Below are 23,370 nucleotides of genomic sequence, written 5' to 3' on the forward strand. Positions count from 1 at the left end.
GAACTTTAAAAGAAAAAATAAAATTCGGGTAAAAAAAGAAAAAAGAAAAAAAAAGATGAAAAACGGATGAAAATGTATAATTTTCCTGGAAAAGAGAAACTGAATCCTGTTCTGCAAGTTACAACCAGCGACGACAGCCAAGAGCCTCGGTAATACTACTTTATAGTGTGAAGCTGACTCGGTTTCTCTCACAACCCGCAATCGCATGCGCTTCCTTCTCTTCTATCTTGCTTTCTCACCCTCTATTCTTCGCATCTTGCTGTGTCCGTGTTCGTGTGTATTGTGTGCGGGCCAAGCCAAAGTGCGTCGCTTTTCACGCCTTCTTCGTCTTTCTTTCCTTCCTCTCTTCTTCTGCTTCGTTACTTTCAGCCGGGAAAACTCGACCCCAGCTCACAAAGTCGTTACATTTCCGTTGCTTGCTCTAAAAATCATAGACCCCTTTACACTACCACAGGAGATTCTATACGTGATTTGACGTTTGGAATATACACAGAGTACTACAATCGTTACCAAGTCAAGAGACTGGATCTTAAGTTCTTAACGGACAAAATTATTCTTACTTTAGGAAACCGCTCTGCATTCTGCTTTGTCTCTTTCTAGGGTTTTGCGGCCAAAAGACCTTTGCATTTGGGCTGTATCATGAGAGCCAGATTGGTTGTGTTCCCAATACGAGGTAGGATCTGGTGCTTTAGCCGATCCGCTGACCCGTCCGTTTCGGTCTCTGAGGCTTCCTCTCAGGCTACTACATTCAAAGAGCTTCGCGAAAACGTTTCTATCAGTGGTAAATCCTTTAGCGCCAATGCCGAGCTTTTGGTAGACTTCGTGGCCAACAAGGTGGCTTTCATTGTATTCAGTTCATTTTCGTTGTTAATTCCCTTTTTGTTTCGCAATTTTCTTATCTTTATCCCGTGCCTGATGTCTACGGATGACTAAATTTGGTTGTTGGCTGAAGATGAATAAAGCTTGGATTGGATTGGAAAAGGCACCAGAAGGAAGTTTTAAAAATAAGGTTCATGGGTAAGTATTGCAGTTTAGCTGTCGCTATAAGGTTGCAGATGTTAAAAAAAAATTCTTTGGTAACAATTGTAATTTTGACTTCTTGCAGATTGGGCTTACGGCTTTTGTCGCGGGTTAAGCCGTCTGAGATATTTTTAAGATCTATAACAAAGGACATTACTCGGGTTGAAGTGATTTACCCATCTAGGTCGGTGCCTTGGTGATCTATTAAGTTATTTCTAGGTTGTCACTCGGGATATAATTCCTTCGTGTAGTTTCCACTTATTTCTTGATGAGGAAGCAGAAAACTTAGATATAGGTTTGCTTCTTTTAGGTGTTATAATAGTGGAAAAAATTTTGCAGTTTGGATGCTCGACTTGTTCGCCGAAGACTAAGGCATGTGGCCATGAGGTATTTTTCTTGGCCTAATCATGACGTTGAACTTGTCACTTTTTATGTTAATCTCATCTTGCTTGGACCTTATTATTTGATCGTTGTTTTTTTAAAGTTCCGAGTTATAGGCCTCTGGCCACTTGTGGTTCTTACAACTCCTAAATGGAGTTGATGCTACCCATTGCATTCCTAGACTACTTTTGCAATATATTCTGAATGCAAGGGCACTTGAACTTAGGTGGCCCGATATATATAAATGTGAGAGTAATGTAAGCAGTGCAATTCTTTTCACTGAGCAGCTCATTAATCTGTGCGGCTGAGGTTGCGCATAAGCATCTTTTATATTGTTCTTTTGAGGGATCCTTTTTACCTGCCCGTAACAAAAATTGGAATGTAATTCCATCGTGGTACAAGCAGATTATATCTGCCTTTTACAATTCTACTAGTCCATGATTACTATTGTTGTCAGGTGGTGTTGTGCTATATAGTCTTTGTCGTATTGTCAAGTGATGGTTTCATTTTCTCAATTAATCTGCCCCTGCTGTCCGGGTATGCTAAGTGGCAGAATGGAAGAGGCATATGTCAGAATTATTTACTGCATAGTTATCCAAAGAGTTCTCTAAGTTCAATTATGTGTTTGGTCTTGAGACATCTCTGTTTGATTCTTTTTTCTAGATGAAACATCATTCTCTGACTCTTGTATAGCTTCAACAAATTGATTGAAGTTTTATAGGTTAATTTGAAGTGTGTTCTTCTGGCTTTTTTGGTTCAATTTCAAGTGTAAGTGAGGTTGTCATATTGATGAGTTGTTTTATATTTACAGAGGAACAATCATCCACAAGAAATACTTGTATGGTTCAGTTTCAATGCTTCCACTGACCTCTTCCCTTGCCGTACGTATGTGTTTTGTAATTTTTACTATCAATAATACTGCTTTGCAAGGAGGTTCAATATGGTGCATTTGTGCTCTTCTAAAATTTATTAACTTTTCTGCTCCAATGTATTACCGTATATATCATGCAGGTTTTACCTATGCCTAATGTCCCGTTCTTCTGGAATTTATTTCGAGCTTATTCTCATTGGAGAGCCCTTCAGGTGCATACAGTTGTTTTCCTGGGGCCGATCATACAGATGCAAAGTTTGTATAGTAGTTGTGTATTTTCATTTTCCCTTTGCTATCACTCGTGATATTGCAAAATGATCGTCACAATCAAGGACATCTACTTACTTGGCATTGCATTTTTGTTGTCAAACTCTCATACTGTCATAGGGTGGTGGCCACTGCTTTAAACAGTAAAACCATGTGGCAACAATGAAATTTATATAACAAAATTTCATTTCCTATATGCACTAAAACTGATACTTCAATCTTAAAAGTCTTTGCAAATACAGACTGATAGGCTTGTTGGCTGGGACTCTAGAAATCTAATTGGCGCATGTAGATAGTCACTTTTTCAATACATGAACTAGCACTGAATCGCATAATTATTTAAGCCCATGATTTGATTTGATCGGGAGTGACTTTCCAGTAGGATGGTATCTTTTGTAGTCCTTAATCTTTTTCATATTATGTTTGGAACTTTGATTATTTGTCTTTCTCTTCAATTGTACATAAGTTTCTATTTTGTTTCATATTATTATCCATAGGGAAGTGAGAGGCTTTTTCGACTTGTCTCGGATTCTTCTATCAATAAGAAGGAAATCGAGCAAAAGGACTCTAGAAGTGAAAACCATAATTCACCTGAGCCATATTGGGTAAATGTTTCTATATGTTACTCTGATTTTGGTAGGGACACTGGGCTGTGAAAGGGATTCTATGGTTGGATTGAAATAAACTGTTTAATTATATTGCATGCATGGCCTTTCTTTGGATTAGTGAATTCTTAAATGAGTCAATACCCCATTGATTTTATATTAGAAAGTGAGAACCCATATTATCTCAAGCTTTTGGCATATCCTTTATTTCTGTTTATGATAATGTATATGTTATAGATGTGAGGATGAACTTCCGAAAAAGTTTGATTTGAAACCCATGTCAACGCAATCTTTTCTGCATGCCTAAATCTCCCCCGTCTTTCACTAAGAACTTGCTTAATTACTCTCTCTGTGCAAGAAGGCAATTTCACAATAAACTGGCTTAGCTACCCTAACTGTTTTTCACTGGTACTCTTGGCTCCATGCAGGCAATGTCCTTTCTGTTTTTGAGAAACTCCCAGGTACTCTAGTGTATTTACATGTAATGGCAAGATTTGGTCCCCACAATCTGATCCGTTTTGAAATTTAATCCTAGCCATTGCATGTATATGCACTTTAGGGCGCCTAAGAATTTCTCTTTGCTCATCAATGCGCAAAGACTGTTTGTTTTGTCCCTCCTGCATCTGACTATTGTTTGTTCATCTTGTCCGGAGTAGGTATTGAAGCCATCTGTGGAACTTGAGAGTCTAGCCCGTCGTGACGAAGATGAAGATGGTCTTAGTCAAACTGCCATCAAGAGAATTTGCAAGATCTATGACTTGGACACCAATGATGTCATAAAATACAGGAAGCTTGGTTAGCTACTATATTTAATGCAACAGTATTACATTGGCATTTCCATTGGAATTCATTTGTTTTTCCCCACAAATCCTTTGTTCAGATTTCTTTTTTCTTCTCTATCTTTTGGAGCTACAAGAGTTCCGCTGACTATGTTTTAATGCCTCCCATAAAGCCATGGAATTTTGTAATATAGGCATTCAACCTTCACTTGTTGGATTTGGGCTTCAGTAGGACTTGGGAAACTGGTTGAGCTACAGATGATTGAGGTGTATGATGAATGAAAGATAAAAACATTCAAGTTCTTTCAAGTTTTAGTATTTCTCACTATGTTTTTCAATGGAAGTTTTGTCCCCCTTTCCTCTCTTTCTTGGAAGTGCCTCGTCATGCTGTGCATAACTTGGTTGATTTTTTTTTTTTGGGGGGGGGGGGGAATCGTTGCAAGCGCATTATCATTGTAGATGTTCCTGCAACCTCTTGTGAATTTAATGACTCTTGTTAAGCTATTTTTGCAAACGTTAATCTGAACAAGCATAATTGTTTTTGCATTTGTCTCTTTGTTACCGATCCTATTTATAAGTTATTTTTTAAATTTTTTTACCAAATGAAAAAAACTTAAAACTGAACGATTCTATCTAAAAAATTAAACAAATTTTGCCACTTTGCTTATATGAAATACATCATTAGCCAAAGCTTTCTAGGTTCTGTTTGGGTGCTCCAAAACCGTGGTTTCAGAAGCATTTTTCTGCAAAACGAGGTAACTTTCTCCACATATTTACTTCATAATCCGTAAAAGCATTTCTGAAACTATAGTTTGGTTTTTATCCAAACACTCCCCTACTTTCATACACCAACATTTATCAAGGGCAAGTGGAAAAATCATAATAAATAATCAATAGTTTTTTGCGAACTAATAAATAATCAATATTATATCTTATAAAGAAAAAATATCACAACTATTCTTCTAAGTAACTTATAGTATGATTAAGGGAATATCTTATAATGCCTATCAAAAAGAGATTAGTTTTGCAAGAATATTATGAAAAAGCGAACAAAAACAAAGTTTTGGGCCCTGTCTCCTGTGAATTGAATTGGATAGAATTTAACTATAAGTCATATTCTTCACAATTCTATAAACAATAGAAAGTGTTTGTTTGAAAGAGTTTAAGAAATTTGTTATAAATACGTTTCACGTAAGTTGAGATAAAAATTTTCTCATATACTTACCTCGTATTCCGTAAATTATTATTGAAAAGCTACTTATAAATTACTTATAAGATGTTCCAAACGAGCCATAAATAAGAAGAACACCATTACTTTGCAAAGTATTTATATTTTTTGGCGGGGCCAACACTTCGACACATAAATGAAATTAAATGAATATGCAGACTGCAAAATAAATTTTTTTTGGTAAATGATTACACATTTTTTTTTAAATTAAAAATTTCTTTTAAGACGAAAAGCGATAATATTTAAATCAATAACGAAAAAAACAAAGAAAATGAATGATTACCTTTTTTTTTTTTTTGGTCTCTTGACTTCTCTTCTTTCTCCTCTCGCTCGTATAAAAACGCTGAAGGGAAAATGTTCATGAATCCTGAGGAATTCGCTTCTCTTTCAAGAAAACCAGAGAAGGTACATATCTCTGTCTGAGGAGAAGTCGAAGTCTGAATAGTTAGGATAAATGGCAGTCGACCACGAAGACGATATCAAGGACGAGAAAAATCCCCGCCCCCTCGACGAGGATGACATCGCCCTGCTCAAAACCTATGTAAGTTCTTCACCAAAACCCTAATCTCACATCTTGTTCTCACTCTGAAAAGATGTGCAGATCTGCATATTCGAATGAATTTTAGATATCGTTTGGGAACTGTTTCAGTGTTGTTCCTGCTGAATCGTAGTCTAATTTTGTTCAGCTCTAGTGCCATTGGGTTCCACGGAAAGTGGATTTGGGTCTGTAATTATTTAGTATTTGGCGAAATATACTCTGTTCGTCACGCTTTGTGCTGGAAGCTGAATCGTAGGTCTGTTAAAACCTGTAAATTTCAAGTTTTAATCGATTGATATTAGAACTGAGGGAAGTTGAAAGCCTTGCCTGTAAATTGAGAGGAAGGGTAGTTTTATTGTCTCAGCCGACATTTTGAATATGAAGCTTATAGGGGGTATCAAGTTAGTTTATCAAACTCAGTCTTGAGGTGCTGTTCTCGGGGTTTTCCCGATTGGTGTTTGTGCCAACTGAAAAGCATTCTTGTTCCTCAATCGTCGAAATTGAGTTGCTGAAGTGCGAGTTTTGTTCAATAGCTTTGTATAAAGTATCTATGTTGTGCAATTTCTTTCCTATGTGACGTGGAAACAATTTCTGTGGCTCGTGGATGATCTCATTTATTTCTCTGATAATTCTTCTTTATAATTATTCAATGACAAATTCTGAAGAGTGAATGTTTATATCGGATCTCCTTTAATATCCTTTGATTGCTTGTTGTCTCTCATGATTTCATTCCTAATGTTTAAATGTATAAAGTTATATAGGGATTTTTACAGTAGATTTTATTCCTTGCAGGGTTTGGGACCCTACTCCACAAGCATAAAAAAGGTGGAAAAGGAGATCAAAGAAATGGCAAAGAAAGTCAATGACTTGTGTGGTAAATATCTCATTTGTTTTCCTTGCAGGGTTTGGGACCTTGCTAAATTTCTTGATTGGTTTTATAGACTATCATAATTGTCTATAACAGTGAATAACTATCTACTGTAATTTTTCTTTATAATGTGGTGGTCTATCTTGTTACTGAATTTCTTACTTCTTTATTTTTGAAGTTGTGTTTTTCATCACCTTAGTTTGTGGCCATCAGTCATCAACCGCAGGTGATGGCCAATGGTTTGAATTATTTATATTTTTTATAGGCCTTTCTTTTTTGCAGTTTCTACTGATTAACTGAATGGCATGGATAGCACTTGAACACTTATTTAGATTTTGACATTCTCTAGTTATTTATAGGAATCAAGGAGTCTGATACTGGTTTAGCTGCACCAAGCCAGTGGGATCTTGTTTCTGATAAGCAAATGATGCAGGAGGAGCAGCCTCTTCAGGTAGTGTATTTGTAAATTTTGTTAATAGTTTTTTGAAGACATTATTTTGGCTGTTAACTCATGTTTTATCTAACAGGTGGCAAGATGTACCAAAATAATAAATCCAAACTCTGAAGATGCAAAATATGTAATCAATGTTAAACAGATTGCGAAGGTAACTATGTTTTTAGCAATTCCTAACCATTTTTACGCATTTATTGTATTGTATTTTTGGTTGTGTGAGGCTTCATTTAGTGTTGGTAAAGATCAATTACTGATAGATTTTTTTTTTTTACTATGCTATGTAAGTGCTTGTATGTTGAGGGGGCTTTATTATTATTTTTTTTTTTTGGGGTCCTCTTGCTAACTTTAGCTTTTGTGAATGATAGTTTGTTGTTGGATTGGGTGACAAAGTTTCCCCCACTGACATAGAGGAAGGAATGCGTGTTGGGTGAGTTCGCTATTGGTGACTGTATGTTGAAATATTCCGAAGAAAGTGACAGAAAAGGCGCTTTTTACTATATTTTATACTTTTTGTATAAACCAAAGTCTGTGATCTTACTGCAGGGTTGATAGAAACAAATATCAGATTCAAATTCCCTTGCCTCCAAAAATTGATCCTAGTGTTACCATGATGACAGTAGAGGAGAAACCAGATGTGACATATAATGATGTTGGTGGTTGTAAGGAGCAGATTGAAAAGATGAGAGAAGTAAGTAGTGGACAAGTTCCCTAATTTTACCTGAATTTACAGTGGAGACAAGTTAAACAGTGTGTTGTACTTACTCCTTTTTTTCTGTTCCCCCTTCTAGGTGGTGGAACTTCCCATGCTTCACCCTGAGAAATTCGTCAAGCTTGGAATTGATCCTCCAAAAGGTGTTCTTTGTTATGGTCCACCAGGAACTGGCAAAACCCTTTTAGCTAGGGCTGTGGCCAATAGGACAGATGCTTGTTTTATAAGAGTTATTGGAAGTGAGCTAGTTCAGAAATATGTTGGTGAGGGTGCTCGGATGGTTCGTGAACTATTTCAGGTCAATGCCTATAATCCCTCCTAGAATGCCTAATAATTGTTTCCACAACATGATATGATCTGACAAGTGTCTTCTCCTTCAGATGGCCCGTTCAAAGAAGGCATGTATTGTATTTTTTGATGAAGTTGATGCAATAGGAGGTGCCAGATTTGATGATGGGGTTGGTGGGGACAATGAGGTTCAGCGAACAATGCTTGAAATTGTGAATCAGCTTGATGGTTTTGATGCTCGAGGGAACATCAAGGTTTTGATGGCAACAAACAGGTCAGTTGATTTGGTAGCCATGTGGAACTTTTATTTTTATGACATTGAATGCTTACAGGTAAAGCGTACATTTGAGCCATTATGGCCATGATGATATTGCACTCAAGAATGTCTTAGTAGTATATGGCACTCTTTAGCTTCAAAAACTTGCACACATTAGAATGTGAAAATTTTTATGACATCTTTTAGCTTTTGTAATTACATGCCCAACATTACTATTTTTCCTTTGCAATTATACCTTTGCATATCAGCAAACTCGATGATTGGTAGCTCATGCTCCTCGCTGCACCTTTAACCTCATGAATAACTAACATGAGAAGCCAATATTCTTGATTGTTTTTTTGCGGTCGAATCAACTCTTAGCTATTGTCTGAGAAACAAAAAGATGGAAAGGTATCGGATGGATTGAAAATTGGCAACATTAAGAGCATGCACTTTGGCTAAATTTATTTCTTCGTTCTTTTTGTTTCCAAACTGAACATACAAGCATAGATTGACGTGGGCTAATTTTTATTTTTTTCTCATTTGTTGTAGTTCATGTTTGCTGTAAAAATGATCCAGTCTTCTTGACTGTTTAAATTCTGAAATATTGCTTCGCTTCTTACAGTCTGCTCCTTCCTTCTCTCATGCCTCTTGGAAAAATGTGGAAGTAACTGACATTGACCCTTTTTGATTTGGCTTATAAATTCTAGGCCGGACACTCTAGATCCAGCACTTCTACGTCCTGGAAGGTTGGATCGGAAAGTTGAATTCGGGCTCCCTGACCTAGAGAGCAGGGCTCAGATATTCAAGATACACACGAGAACTATGAACTGTGAAAGGGACATCAGATTTGAACTTCTTGCTCGGCTTTGTCCAAATTCCACAGGTAGTACAACGCCTTCAAAACTGATATCTCTGCTTTATGCTTTACCTTTCGGCCATTAAATTACTTATGTGTATCAATTTAGTATGACAACCATTATACTTTCTCGGTGAAATTATTTCCCAGTTTAGCTTCCTTATTTCTTGAGCTCCTTGTATGCATATATATTACTCCTCTGGTCCTAAATATAAGACGCACTTTGTAGTGTAAATTACATTACAAGTAGGTCTTATATCAAGATTAGAGGAATACTATTTTACTCAACATTTCAGTTTCCTTAAGTTTTTTCTGTCTCTCTCTCCAGGAGCTGATATAAGGAGTGTATGTACTGAAGCTGGTATGTATGCCATTCGTGCTCGGAGGAAGACTGTGACGGAGAAAGACTTCCTTGATGCAGTAAACAAAGTCATCAAAGGATACCAGAAGTTCAGCGCAACACCAAAGTATATGGTGTACAATTAAATCATCTTTTCCCGACCGATGTTTGGTAAAAGAAATATCAACATTAGCAGCTGGAATTTTTACATGCATTCAAAATTCAAAATTATCTGTTCAAGGCCCAAAAAAAAAAAATCAAAATTATCTAGGCAGTTTATGAAATTCACCTTGCTGAACGTGGACAATGTATTTTGACTTTGTTTAACATATTTGTGCCAAGACTTTTTCCTACCTTAACCGCTTCTCGTGCCTGAAACTATCAGAATAATAAACTAATACTACATCGAGTCCTTAGTGTTCTTGTTTGGTGTTTAATTAAGTTATAAATATAAAATCTTAATCTATTTTGTTTTTCATATTTACTTATTTTTTTTGTAGTAATTGTATATCTTAAAGGTTTTATTAAATAGTAGTCTTAGTTAAAATATATATTAGTAAGAATATTTTAAAAAAAATATATATATTTATCACATGATTAATTTAATTAATTTTTTAATTTATTCAAATTAGTTATCTAGTTTATATTAAGCAGCGAGGGTAGTGACTTGGTTACCTCAACCCCTTTTCCTCCTCTTAAAAACAAAATCATGTTGCTATCTTTATTATTTTGTTACGTTGAGTTTTTTTTTTTCCCGGTTAACTCAAAAGTTTGGGAAAGTTGTTAGGCATGTTTTTAGACTCAGAGTATTTACAGAGATATTTACAGATCATTTACTAATAAGTTTTTCATATTGATAGTGGGATTTGAAGTCATGGCTTTGTGGGTTATAAGTAGTACTGGGAAAAGAAGTTGGTCTGTCACAGTCAAGCCTAAAAAAACTAGCCCATTTAAGCTTGAATCTCAAAAATAGATGAATTTTTTAGGCTGAGTTTTTGACGCGTTTAACTACAAATGTAATTTTTTTTGTTTATTGCATATTTTATTGAAATAATAAAAATAAAAGTAAAATTACTAATAAAAGATATAAATATGAATAAATTAAATAACAAACATAAACGTCATCATATATAAGCATTTAAAACATCCATCACATTACAATAGAATCTATTGAATAGACAAACTGAATGGAAGGTAAACATAAATAACTAAACAAACACTAAGTTCATATTAAACAACTAAATGAGCATTAAGTTCATTTTTTGTTTTGTTTTGTTAGGCTTATTAAGCTCATATTAAACAACTAAACAAGTACTAAATTTACATTAAAAAAATAGAAATTAAAAAAAATATTGGCGGGTTTAAACTAATCAGCCTGTCATCTTATAGGGTTAGTCCGTTTAATTTTAAGCCTTACAGGACTGATCTTTTTAAGCTCAACTTACTTTTGAAAACTCCAAATCATAAACCCAACTCTTGACTTAAACAGACTGGAGGCTCAACCTGTTTTTTTTGCTCTACTTATGAATTGTTTTTTTTTTTTTAACTAACTGAACCAATTCTCGTTATTAAAAATGGGGACAGTAAATAATGATTGGCTTGTACTTTTTAGGTTTTGGGGAATAAGTATGAAGCACTAATAGATAGGTCTCTAATGCATTGACACTTGCACCTTTTCAGAAATATAGGATGAGATGCGTCTATATATGTATCTATGTTATAAAATATTAGTTGGCAATGTGTGTGTGTAACGTATTCATGAATCATATTTTTTCTACCACCCATACTAAAATTAAATAAAACAAAATTTACAAACTAATTTACAACCTAAAATCATGAAAATATTCAATAGTAAAAGATACTCCTATGATCCTTAATATTAAACCTATTTAACTAATTTGATTAGATTAAAAAATTAGGTAAGTTAGTTAATTATAAAAAAGTGACACATTTTTCTTAAAATACTATAATTATCTTTCTTAATACCCCCTCTCTTCCTTTTACTTGATTATGGTTGAAGAAATATCTATAAAAGTAATTTAGATAAAATTAATAAATATAAGAAATAGGTCTTATATAGGACCAAAATCAACTCAAGAATTACATCCTATATTAAGGATCAAAGGAGTACTAGAGAATAAATATAATATTTATTGTGATTAGAGCAAAATTGAGACTAACGATAAAATTTTGCATTCTTGACAATATTTATACACTTTATAAAATATAAAAATAGTATATTAAGTAATTATGCATATTTAATTGCAGAATTACCATTTAAATCTAATGAGCTAGTATTTTTTGTTAAATGAAATTAGTGGTGTAAAGATAAAAAATAAAAAATACATTTCATAAACTTAAAGGGTTAACTTAAAATTTAATTTAAACTTAGAGGAGTAAACGTAGATTTTAGCATTATTAAGATATAAAACCTTTTTTCGGCCGCGGGGCCCGGAGGAATGAAAAGAAAGCGGACCCCATGCTCACCGCCGCTATTTTGGGTTACGATGTTCGGTTAAATACATTGTGCATTACTGCTTAAGATCTAAATCCACATTAGCAGTAATTGTCTAACTGGTTAATCAAAGGGCAATCATTCCGCCGGAGAGTACTGCTAAGGATTATAAATAAATAACAGAAAAATTCCAACCACTTTTCCTACGATGCCGTTTTCTGACACAAGCCATTCTTTCCAATTTACATTTCTTGTGCTTCTGGGTTATCTCCTCGTTGGGATCCTCCGTCCGAGGATCCAAATGTTGTTCGCCTGCTCATGTTTGCACGTTGCACCAATCGGACCAATGCCTGAACCACTTCTGACATCGGTGGTCGGAATTCAGGCTCCGGCTGTCCAAAATTGGGATTAAAAAAAAAAATTCAGAATGCATTAACACATCCAAATCTTTATTGTTCTCAAAGGAACATACTTTAATGGTTGAGAACTAATGACCCCTCTCCAATCTCATGTTCAAGTTTCATTGCAGCAAGAATTCAAATAGATTTTGAAAAAGAAACGTAAAATTTACTCAGACCAGAAAAAATGTGGGACGCAACATCATACTAACCTGAACGCAGAGAGCGATAACATCAGCAAACCTGGAAAGAGACTTAACAGGGTAAAGACCTTCCAGTGCAGGATCAACCATTTTAGTCAGTGCATCAATATCATGAAGTTGTGGAGTTGCCCATCGAACTAGAGACTGCTCCAACCTCGGCCTTGAGCTGTTAGGAAATGTTTTGGAAAAAATCAGAAAAATGACAAGGCTGGCATTTCTTCCTTAATTTTTAAATTAGTCAGATAACATAGGCTCTCAAATATTGAGTAAAGCAGCACTGGCAAATTAAAAACAAAATGCAAATTTTCTATTCCATTTCATGATAAGTGAACAACTGTAGTCTTGTAAAAGAATCTGACATAAAGTTCATATAAAATTATGCACAAGTGTGTACTCACATCAATTATGTTGCTTCATAGTCATAAAAAAATGCACGTGTGGCCTCCTTTATTACCCAAAATAAAAATTTAAAAAAAAAAAAAACACTTGTGTGCCACATGCAAGTGATCATGTGTAGAAATCTAGTCCGGTATGTGTATCCATTATTTACCTATCAAATGGTTTCCGTCCACTAAGGAGCTCCAACATGACAACTCCAAAGCTGTAGACATCACTCTTCAGAGTATACTGACCAGACAGGCCAACTTCAGGTGCCTCATATCCCGATCCAGCATTATGGTTTAATACCTGAACATGAAACACATTAGAAGACTTACAGAAATTTTAATGTTCTGACTGATGTCCCTTTGTCACAGGAAAAGAAGCACTTTTCAGGAGCATTATTAATAACTCATCCATCCAATGGGATCAGTCGGCATGCAAGTTTTTCTCATTTCTTTTTTGGGTAAATCGCACAGCACCTGGTGGTATTGTACCAATACTTGCATAGCTTACTTCTATTAAGAGATTCTTTCAAAAAAAATTAATCCTCAATTCCTTTGATCCCCAGTCAACTAGGACAATTAAAGAAGAACTAACAGTGAAATTGAAAACAGAAAAGTCTGGAAGAATGGAGAAAAATAGCCATGGCAAGAGCCTAGATCTATTTTGGCCACAAAAAAGGAGCCTGGATCTATCACAACTGAAAGAAACTTTTCACATATTTTAATAATAAAACCATTCATTTGGTTCGTAAAGCCCCAAAATCACCTGGTCGGCATTTGGAATATAGCTTGCCAATCCACTGTCAGAAAGATGAGGATTAAGCTCCGTATCAAGCAATATGTTGGTTGATTTAACATTTTTATGAACAACTGATGGTGAACAAACTTCATGCAGGTACCTGGAATAAAATTTTCAGCATGCAAAGTCAGTTTGTTTCAAGTCTCATTGCAAGCATTTTGATCATTTCCTGATGCTCAGTCCATGTTACCAAAAATTTAGCAACAAAACCAGTGGAAATTTTTTACTGCAAGCGAATGCCTTAATCCATTGGCATGTTCCTTTCCCTTCCTGTATGATAATTATGTAGACTTTTGCATTTACAGTGGACCAAAATAGAGCATGTTTCATTCTTTCAAAGTAATTCTTCCCTGTTCCAACATTTCCAGTCTTAAGTTCAAATATTGTAATTATACACCATCTTAGAAGAAGGGATGAAGAGTGATTTAAAACACGATATAAAACACAAAATAGAGAAATACTGAATCGAACCAATTTAGCTATATGGGTCAGCAAGTAACTTAGGCAAATTTTATGAAGACAGATTTATAGGAAAACTTTTTTTTTTTTTTCCCCTTTTGCCTGAAGATTTATAGGAAGACAATTTACCGCATAACGTGCCAGGATACCAGTCAATGATACATGCTTACATGCAAGTTAAGCAGGAAGCTAGGCATATTATATAACGCAGATAGAGAACTAGGAGAGAAATGAATTAGGAAGTTAAGGTTAAGAAGTGTCATGCAATGATGCACAATTTCCTCAGAAATGTTATAGCAGGATCTTCTAATCCCATATCCTATCATCAAGTAGCAACTTACTCCAAAGCACGTGCAGTTCCCAAAGCAATCTTGACACGGGAGTTCCATATTAATGGTTTGATATGTTCATCTGGCAAGTGAAGGAAGTCATGCAATGATCCACTTTTATGAAACTCATAGACCAGAAGATGTTGTCCATGCTCTGAACAATAACCAATGAGCTCTGTTACATTGGGATGGTGCAGCTGGGAGATATTTGAAACGACTTCAATAAAATCTTCAGACATATCATTAGGAAGGACAGATGAATCTATCTTCTTCACGGCAAGAACCTACCAATCCCAAAAAATAAAAGAAAATAATTAAATCCATTAATAACTTTTATTTATGACAACGGTAAATGTGACTGTATACTATTACGGAAAATAATGACCTGTGTGGCACTGAACTGTGGCATAAGGGTACCATATCTGAGGTGCTGAAATTTAAAATGGAATTGCGAGAGAACAACAGGTGAGAAATACCTCTCCACCATCAAATTGAGCACGGTAAACACGCCCAAAAGATCCCTCACCAAGAAGGTGATCCATACTGAAGCTGCCAGTAGCAATCTGTAGATCTGCTACAGAATATAATGTTACATTTGCAGGAGCTGTTACAGTTTTCTTTACAATATCGGGCTTCTTTGAAAATTCATCTTCATCAAATGATTTGTGACGATCAATAGGTGGAGGTTTGAGATTGAATGAGGCAGAAGGAACAAAAGTCTTTGTGTCAGGTATAGAGGATGTTTGCACTGACTTCAATTCTGTATTACAGAAGATATATCAACTTCTGATGACCAAGTAACAAAATCAGCATAACTAAATCATCAATGTTAACTGCAAGCATCAATTTGGCAAAAACCATATTAGTTATGAGCCAGATATGGGCAAGTGATCCTAAACATCGTGAAAACTGAAGAAAACTAATTAGAAGGGGGAAAATCATAGAAAATTCTCCTTCAGTTTAATTGCTATATGATATCTGCACGGCATCAGGATCATATCCTCCCCTCGAAAGAAGAGTTGAGCTAATTGCTATTATCTTCTATTATAGAGCAAATTGTGCACCAAAATGACAGATAAGAAAGCAAAACTGAATACGAGGAGAATGGAGAGTATAATAATAACAGATGATCAAGGAATATGATCATTAAAGAAGCATAAAAATAATGACAGCCTGTAAATTGATAAGAATGAGAACATGCAAAACGCTGACGGTCAATAAATACGTTACCATGCACTTCATTTGATGCAAGAGGAGCAAAAGGCTGATTGTCAACATTTTCTATATCTGCAGATGGCTTCCTGGATCTCCTCTTCATCAGAAAGAATGCTACTATTGCTCCAACAATTAAAATGGAGATCACTATTCCTGCAATGCCACCACCTCCTATACCAGATTTTTTATCGTTGTCACTGGTATCAGCATTTGATGGGGTGTTTCTTCCACTGCCCCCACCAGTTTTGTGAGTCCGTGTGCTGCTAGTCGCAGGAGGTGTCCCAGGTGGGGGTGGGGGTGCAGGGCCTGAGCTCCATGCATTGCCATCCTTCCTGTCATTCAGTTTAATCAATTATAAAATACTGCAAGATTTACTAAAAAAGAAACATATTTTTATTTAGAAAACCTCTGATAATAGCAATGCTTACTGTAGGTTTATGTTTTTCAATTGATCTGGTATCCAACCTGTAAAATGATTGTTTTGCACATTCCTGAGAGCATATAAGAAAGTAAGTGTATCTGTTTTCAAGGAATTTCAATTAGATCAGGAAAGGACATTCCATCTACGTTATCTAAAACAAAAGAGACATACAGATTTTGAAGAGGCAGACCAGCAAGGATATCAATGGTGCCTGTAAACTGGTTATTTTGCAAATACCTGTACAAAAGCGAACAGGACAGACCGAAATGCTATGAACACCATGTAAATTATCAATGTAAAACATAAACAATTTTAGACATTTACATGGTGGTGATGCTTGAAAGTGAGGTGCAACTCTGAGGAAGGTCACCTGACAGAGAATTGAAAGAGAGATCCCTGCCAGAAGAGAATTTATTGTCACTATTCACTTGTTCCTCAAATGTCACCAAAACTTTAGAGTTTTCACCGGGTAATGTTCACATCATACAGCCCAAGACAATATCTTATATGTAACAAAAAAGTAGCAACCATCCAGACGCATTTTACATAGTCGAAGGGCAGGAAGAAATCTCACAATGTGGAGAGTGAAGAAAGCTTTTGAAAGTTGACACTCAGTGCGCCCTGGAGTTGATTGTGACCAAGATTTCTACATTTTCCGGGAAAAAAATTTAAGAAAATCAGTTGCTGGCAAAAGGGATCAATAAGGAACAATCATGATAAATTGAGAAAAACACATACAGGTATGTAAGAGAAGTCATATCAGAAATAGAATAAGCTACTTCCCCAGTGAAGTTGTTGTTAGCAAGGTTTCTGGAAGTGAAGAAATATGATGTTAAAGTCACATTATCAGAATGGAAATAAAAGATAGTAGTAACCACTTGCATATAGAAACATACAATCGCTGCACATTTGGAGGAAGTTGATATGGTATGGTGCCTCCAAGATTATTATTACTCATGTCCCTGTAAAATTTAGATGGTCACGAGCAGCATAACATTGCATCAACAATTGAACACTAGATACACGAGACCATTATTCTTACAGGTTGATCACAGATGTCAAGGTTTGTAACTGGTAGCCTAGTGTTCCCGTTAGTCCAAGGCCAGGTAACTTGCTGATAAGAAGTAACAAAGACTAATCATAAAAAATCAGTGTGAACAAAAAGTTGTCATGTGATGTGAAGGCAATGAGAGAGTGAAACTTTACATCTCTGTGACTCGGTTGCCTGAGCAACTAATGCCCTTCCAGTGCTGTCCACATGCATCATCACCACTTGCAGGCCAACCTAGCTGGGATGGTGAATTCATGCTGCCAAACATTACCCTTAGAGCAGCAGCTGCATCAGACATTCAGATACACCAAGTTAGCAAACCTAAAATATGTACAAGAGAAATTCAAACCCTAGATTTTTAATGTTGGTGCTTATTTGTCCCCCGTGTCTACTTCACTCTTAACAAAATAAACCTAATATGATAACATCATCCAGCAAAATATTAATAAGCATGAATGAGCTAATGAATGCCAAATTATCTGAGTTAGAAATGAGAAAATTTTCACAAAATCGAAGATTATTCTGTATTGGTCCCTCTGGGGAAAACATAGAACTCAGAAGTATTAGACTTTGGGTGCGAATCTTTCTTATAGATCTCTGTTTTTCCTTTATTATTTTTTTAAGCATTTGTCAACATATCATCAATTCGAACGCGAAACAAGAAGCACCGAAAATATTGAGTTCACTGGATAATAACTCCTATAAGATGAAAGGCAGCTACAGGCCATGGCGCACGGATGATAACAAGCACGAAGATTGAAGAATGAATTAGTTCTTGTGTCGTAACACCCAACGCCTAGAAATTGTTTTTCACCTACGGATTAGTACAACATTTCGAGGCCCACTCATCAGGCGAGGCAACTACAATTCAACTTCACTGAATAGGCACAGAAAAGTAAGCACACTTTAGCAGGAAATTACGTTACCAAAAACTTAGATATAGATTTACGTTATGCACTGAATGAGTTTTTCTAATGAAAGGGATGTTAGTGAAGAATCCAAAGAAACATGACTTGACATTATGATATAACACGCAGAGCATACAATTTAAAGATAATATAATCCCTTTAATTGTTGAAATCATTTGCATGGAGAGCAAGAGGCCACCGAACGCTTTGAAAGCCAGCAATCTAAATGAATAACGACCGTCCAAACAGTGAGTGTGATGATAGAAGTAAGGTGTGACACTCAACAGATCAGCTAGAATCAGTAGTGACTGACTCAGAAACCGAAACTCATGACAACCAAGAAAAGCAGGCAAAATGGAAGAGTTAAAGAAGAATCACTAGTGACAAATTTCACCGCAATGATACATCGAGTTACAAGGAACTCAGGAACTCATGAAAGGAGTGAACTAGCGAGTAAAGCCACTGAAGATACTAACCATCACTTGGATCCGTGTCGCCATTGATGGCAATGGGGATTAAACCCAGAACACAGATGCTGATGAACAGCACTACCAGCCTTCCATCCTCCAACATCTCTCTCTTTCTCTCACTTTCTCTCTGAATCAGTCTGTACCCACAAAACTTTCTAACCCAGAAAGCCAAAAGGGAAGGGCATGAAGCCCTTTTAGCCAATTCTTAAACTTTCCCACTGAATGAGGTTATGGGTTTATGGTTAGACATATAGCCATGGCCATGAAAAGCTGGAAAGCACGAATTGCCAGAAGAATCCAAAGCCACAGAAGTTTTACTTACTTTACTGCCACAGTATCAGTATATACTACCATATACGATACATATACATTTATTTTCTAATAATTAAGGGGAAAAATTATAGACATTGGTTAGTGTGACCACTGCATCCCTGTTATCTTTTACGTTTTGGACTTTCTTCCCTCCTGTAGCTTTCACGGGCATGAATGAATGACACGTGAGTTTTATCTCAAGATTATATACCGTGGGATAGATTCCATAACCATCTTCGTGGTTTTCTTCCTGGTCAAACGAGCTAAATAGCCCACGCGTTTTTTTGGCAAACTAAAAAAAGAAAGTATAGTAATTTATTACTTATTTGTTCCTTTTAAGAAAAACATGACTGAGGATCACGAAAACAAACTTTGAAATGGTATGCCTAGTGCCTTCTTCTTACTTTTATTTTATTGGCTACTCTTTTTAGATTTTTTGTGCCTAAAACCAAATAGACATTATTAATTAATCTAGTCTGTAATACTGTTGGATTCTTTCATTACTAACTCAATCTAGTCTGTATTTATTGGGTTAAACTTGATCGCATGAGCTTATAATAAAATTTCTAAATTTATTTAGCCAGCATTAAATCATACCTTCCTCCTAATTATAAGGCAAAGTTTTTAGACCTTGTTTAGTCTTAAATATAAAGTAAAAACGTGGTAGTTAAATTTCTTTTTTGTTTTGTTTTAAATATTATCCCTCCTTACTTGCACAAAATTGTTGTTAGTTAACTTTAGTAAAAGACAAAATTATAAATGATCACTTTTTAAAATTGAAAAAATAATTAACTTTGTCTTATAATTAGACCACATATACGGTAAAAGCATTGAAATCTAGCAACTTAGATTCTCTGCATTTTTTATGCATTGATCAGGATAAAAATGAAAAATTAAAATGCGAAAAACTCACCAAGTTACTTGTTAATCGTTTTAAGTTTTTTTGGCCAACTTTATTCATCCTTAAATTTAGATCGAATATTATTAAAAAGCTCTTTATATTTGTGTATATATATTGACCGAACCTCATATTTACGGTGGAAATTAAAATAAAAAAGTTTTAAAAGAAGGATCGCCACACCAAACCACATAGTAGGGTTCATTTGAAGTCACTGGGGGCAATGGACAAAAAAGATCAAATACATTGGAGGTTGGTATGAATGCAAAAACTTTTCTTATCCTTCTTTAAGAATGGGGAATAATTGAAGCTTCACTTTTGTGTAAATTATGAAATTATGAATATTAATAATAATGGCGAAATTATATTTTAAAAAATGATGGGGGCCACATCACCTACCTCTAAATCCCACTTGCCTTTCCAAAATATGCCTTTTGCAGAATTGCAGTGTCGGTCGCCTTGCTTTTGTCGTTTTTCTGTTTATTTATTTATTCATTTTATAAGGAAAAATCTTTAAAAAATAACTGTTGAATTTTAAAATTTTAAATTAAGAATTATTATAAAAATACGTTGTCATTTGTTTTTTAAATATAGTCATTTATTTTGAGTGTAACAATTAATACTGATTTAAAATTTTAAAATTCTACATATTTTTTTAGAATTTTTTCCCAAAAAAAAAAAACTCGTGCTTACTGGAATTTCCGTCAGTGAACTTGGCAGTGTGGAGAAGCAGAGTGACAGAATTTAACAATCCTCCTCCAATCATATATATACTCCTCCGGTCTTTAATATAAAACCCATTTAACTAATTTGATTAGATTAAGGAAGTTAGGTAAGTTAGTTAATTATAAGAAAAATGACACATTTTTTCTAAAACACCATAATTATCTTTCTTAATACCCATTCTTCCTCTTCTATTTGATTATAGTTGATGAAGTATCCGTAGGGGTAATTTAGAGAAAACTGATAAATATGATAAATGGATCTTATATTTAGGACCAAAACCAATTCAAGAATTAGGTCCTATATTAAGTACCGGAGAAGTACTTAACTAAATAAGCATGCCATGAAGCCCAAAAAAAAAAAAAGCTCACTGCTCACTCTGTTATGATTTATTAATGAAAATTACAAGAATCTTATTAGTCCCCAATGGCATAGAAAGATGAGCAGAGGCTTGTCTCTATAGAAGAGGAAGAAGAAGATCCCTTTGTGGTCTTCGGTACCGTGAAATCAATTCTCTTTGATTAGGAATAATGAAATGAAATACCAAAACTCGCCACACAAACTGAAAATTTTGGTTCCTGATTAAGCTTGGAGTTGTTGTGCTGGCTTTCACACTGTGTGCGCTGATTGAAGAACACTCCGGTCCAAGTTCTTGAGTCTCAAAACAGACTCTACATGTCCTCTCAAAGTGTGTAATTCTCCCAGCCTGCTCAGTTTCACACCATTTTTGTTCAGAATTCGCATTGTTTATGAATATTGAATCAAGCAATGCAAATTGAGGGAAGACAGATCTATTTTAGCTCTTGAAAGTTGATATCTTTCTCTGTTAGAACCTGGAAGAGAAAATGTTGGGGGAGAAAAGAAAAGGTACCTGGCGATTTCAGCACGTCTCCTGGCTTGTTCAGCAATCAAAGAAGATCGCCTTCCGATTCCATTATTCACTTCTAAGCCTACGCTCAATACTCCTTGTAAGCTTCTCTGAGAAACAATCCATTGTGCAGCCCTGTCTTCTTTCCCATAGTCTTTCTTAGAACTAAAAGCAGTCTGTTTATAGACAAATTAGGGTTTGTTTAGTCCATTGAACCTGAAACTGAATAGCTCAAACAAAAGATACATTATTATTGTCAGGTACTAACCTTTCTGTCAAATACCAGATTCCAGGCTTGGCCACTCAAAATGTAGCGAATTGTGAACTTGATAATGTCCAAAGGTATATAAAAGATCAAACTGTATAACCATATAACACCAGCCCATCCCCATCCAATGCCTGTAATTTTAGCAAAGCTGATATGTGCATACACAGCTATTAAGGTGGCCACCTGGTTAACATCAAAATGAAACCTATCATAGATAACTAGAGTTTTTCTTGATTTTCTAATCAAATTAATGATTTTTTTTTTTTTTTGGGGGGGGGGTGTTTTCTTTTGTGTTGAAAATATTTGTAGGTCCAATACTGAAGGTTAGACATATGCATTACTGGAAAACTCAGCACTTTCAAATTCCTTGGAGTAGGTTTAAATATTTGCGTGAGTGAGATTACCAGTTGAGCTACAACAAAGGCACACATCAAGAGGCCTCCAGGTCTCTCTAGATATGACCATCCTTGACTTCGTGTTACAAAAATCAAAGCCTGGCTGATGATACTGACTTGAAGATATACAGCAGATGAAACTTTCTCACTGTCACTGGATATAGAGGCTACATGGAAGCGTGTCTGCAGGAGGGGGAAAAAAGATTACTTGGTCTAAACTATGAATCTTTTGGCTTGGCATGATAGCAGCACAATGATGGCTAGCAAAGAAAAGAAACACAAAAGTATTACCTCAAAGAAAGTGGTGTGCACTACGGCCCAGTAGAAAAGAACAGTAATCAAGGCAAGGTAAGTCCCAATAACCACTCCAGTTGCAAATATCTCTGGCAGCTTCCAACTGTCAGAGTCGGTGATGGCTTTACGCGATCTTTGGATATGGTCATAATAGTCCCTAAATGCAGACACTTCTTTGAGTACAAACCTTACATGTAAATGATTTTCTTTGTTCTGATTGTTCAGTTTTTTTGTTTCTCTCTCTGATTTTGAGAAAAATTAGCGCTTTGAATTATGACTATTCAAAGTCGGGGATCATAAAAAACAGATCTTATGAAACAGTTCTGCATTTTCTTCTATATTATCCAGATGGAAAGAATGGATGGACAAATATTTAATTTTAATAATACTAAAGATAAAGATGATATATACAACTTACGGCTGACATTAGTAAACATTTGAGTTGTTAATGCTTGAAAGTAGAAATTTGCTCATAATGAGCTATCGTATAGTGGAAATGCTGTGAAAACAAGGAAAATCTGGTTTGTCATTTTCAGTTTCCATATGGCCTTTCTTTATCCTTTTTTTTTTTTCCGGTGAAGATATGCTCTTTCTCTATCTTGCCAATTACTATTTCTGCTTGAAAGGGAGGGGGGGGGGGACTGCAGGTATACGTTATGAACCCTTACCATCATTCAGTATGGCGATGATCAGGACCATGAAAGGTGGAAAATCATACTCCCAAATCAATGCCAGAAGCATAAAACCAAGCTGTAAGAAACATAATGTATGAATTTCCAACAAAAACCCACGTTGGATAGAAGTTCAAGGAAATGACACTAATATAGAGGCGATGAAACTTATCTTACCACTATCCGAATGGTTATGGAGACTGCATATATCTGCATTTAAATGAGCCGTCAGTGTTACATCGAGTCAGAACAAAAGCTAGCCAAAAAAACAAAAAAAATCAAATCGGTTGCATGCTTTCCAGCTTGATGTATATATAATATATATAGAAGCAGTATGGTACAGTTGATCCGCGAGATATAAAGCAGAAGAGGAAGATGGACACTTAA

The 23,370-nt window shown here is 35.4% G+C and overlaps 3 protein-coding genes and 1 pseudogene across 3 annotated transcripts; 2 read left to right on the top strand and 2 right to left on the bottom strand.

Moving 5' to 3' along the window:
- The first annotated feature begins 327 nt into the window (after positions 1-327).
- LOC114743331 (uncharacterized protein C23H3.12c-like) lies at positions 328-4,241 on the top strand. Its single transcript, XM_028931534.1, has 8 exons — positions 328-834; positions 953-1,017; positions 1,106-1,204; positions 1,360-1,407; positions 2,213-2,282; positions 2,413-2,484; positions 3,037-3,144; positions 3,801-4,241. The coding sequence occupies exons 1-8, from the start codon at positions 640-642 to the stop codon at positions 3,942-3,944; spliced, it is 801 nt and encodes a 266-aa protein (XP_028787367.1). The 5' UTR covers positions 328-639; the 3' UTR covers positions 3,945-4,241.
- Positions 4,242-5,520: 1,279 nt separating this feature from the next.
- On the top strand, positions 5,521-9,822 carry LOC114743329 (26S proteasome regulatory subunit 7). The gene is made up of 10 exons (XM_028931533.1): positions 5,521-5,692; positions 6,482-6,563; positions 6,917-7,008; positions 7,085-7,162; positions 7,377-7,438; positions 7,555-7,699; positions 7,800-8,018; positions 8,101-8,282; positions 8,975-9,150; positions 9,452-9,822. The coding sequence occupies exons 1-10, from the start codon at positions 5,606-5,608 to the stop codon at positions 9,607-9,609; spliced, it is 1,281 nt and encodes a 426-aa protein (XP_028787366.1). The 5' UTR covers positions 5,521-5,605; the 3' UTR covers positions 9,610-9,822.
- A 2,101-nt stretch (positions 9,823-11,923) lies between these two features.
- On the bottom strand, positions 11,924-18,825 carry LOC114743326 (protein STRUBBELIG-RECEPTOR FAMILY 7). Its single transcript, XM_028931528.1, has 16 exons — positions 18,561-18,825; positions 17,332-17,461; positions 17,168-17,239; positions 17,022-17,087; positions 16,864-16,935; positions 16,700-16,771; positions 16,450-16,521; positions 16,297-16,362; positions 16,133-16,195; positions 15,720-16,036; positions 14,966-15,249; positions 14,502-14,773; positions 13,669-13,801; positions 13,070-13,206; positions 12,529-12,685; positions 11,924-12,310 (listed from the first exon to the last, which is right to left on the bottom strand). Exons 1-16 carry the CDS (start codon positions 18,655-18,657, stop codon positions 12,161-12,163), a joined length of 2,160 nt encoding a protein of 719 aa, XP_028787361.1. The 5' UTR covers positions 18,658-18,825; the 3' UTR covers positions 11,924-12,160.
- A 2,015-nt stretch (positions 18,826-20,840) lies between these two features.
- Positions 20,841-23,261, bottom strand: LOC114743330 (ATPase 10, plasma membrane-type-like; annotated as a pseudogene).
- Between the last annotated feature and the right edge of the window lie 109 nt (positions 23,262-23,370).

The sequence above is a fragment of the Neltuma alba genome, unplaced genomic scaffold, assembly GCF_004799145.2.
Source record: "Neltuma alba isolate B1F8T4 unplaced genomic scaffold, ASM479914v2 tig00003992_pilon, whole genome shotgun sequence".
Taxonomy (NCBI): Eukaryota; Viridiplantae; Streptophyta; class Magnoliopsida; order Fabales; family Fabaceae; genus Neltuma; species Neltuma alba.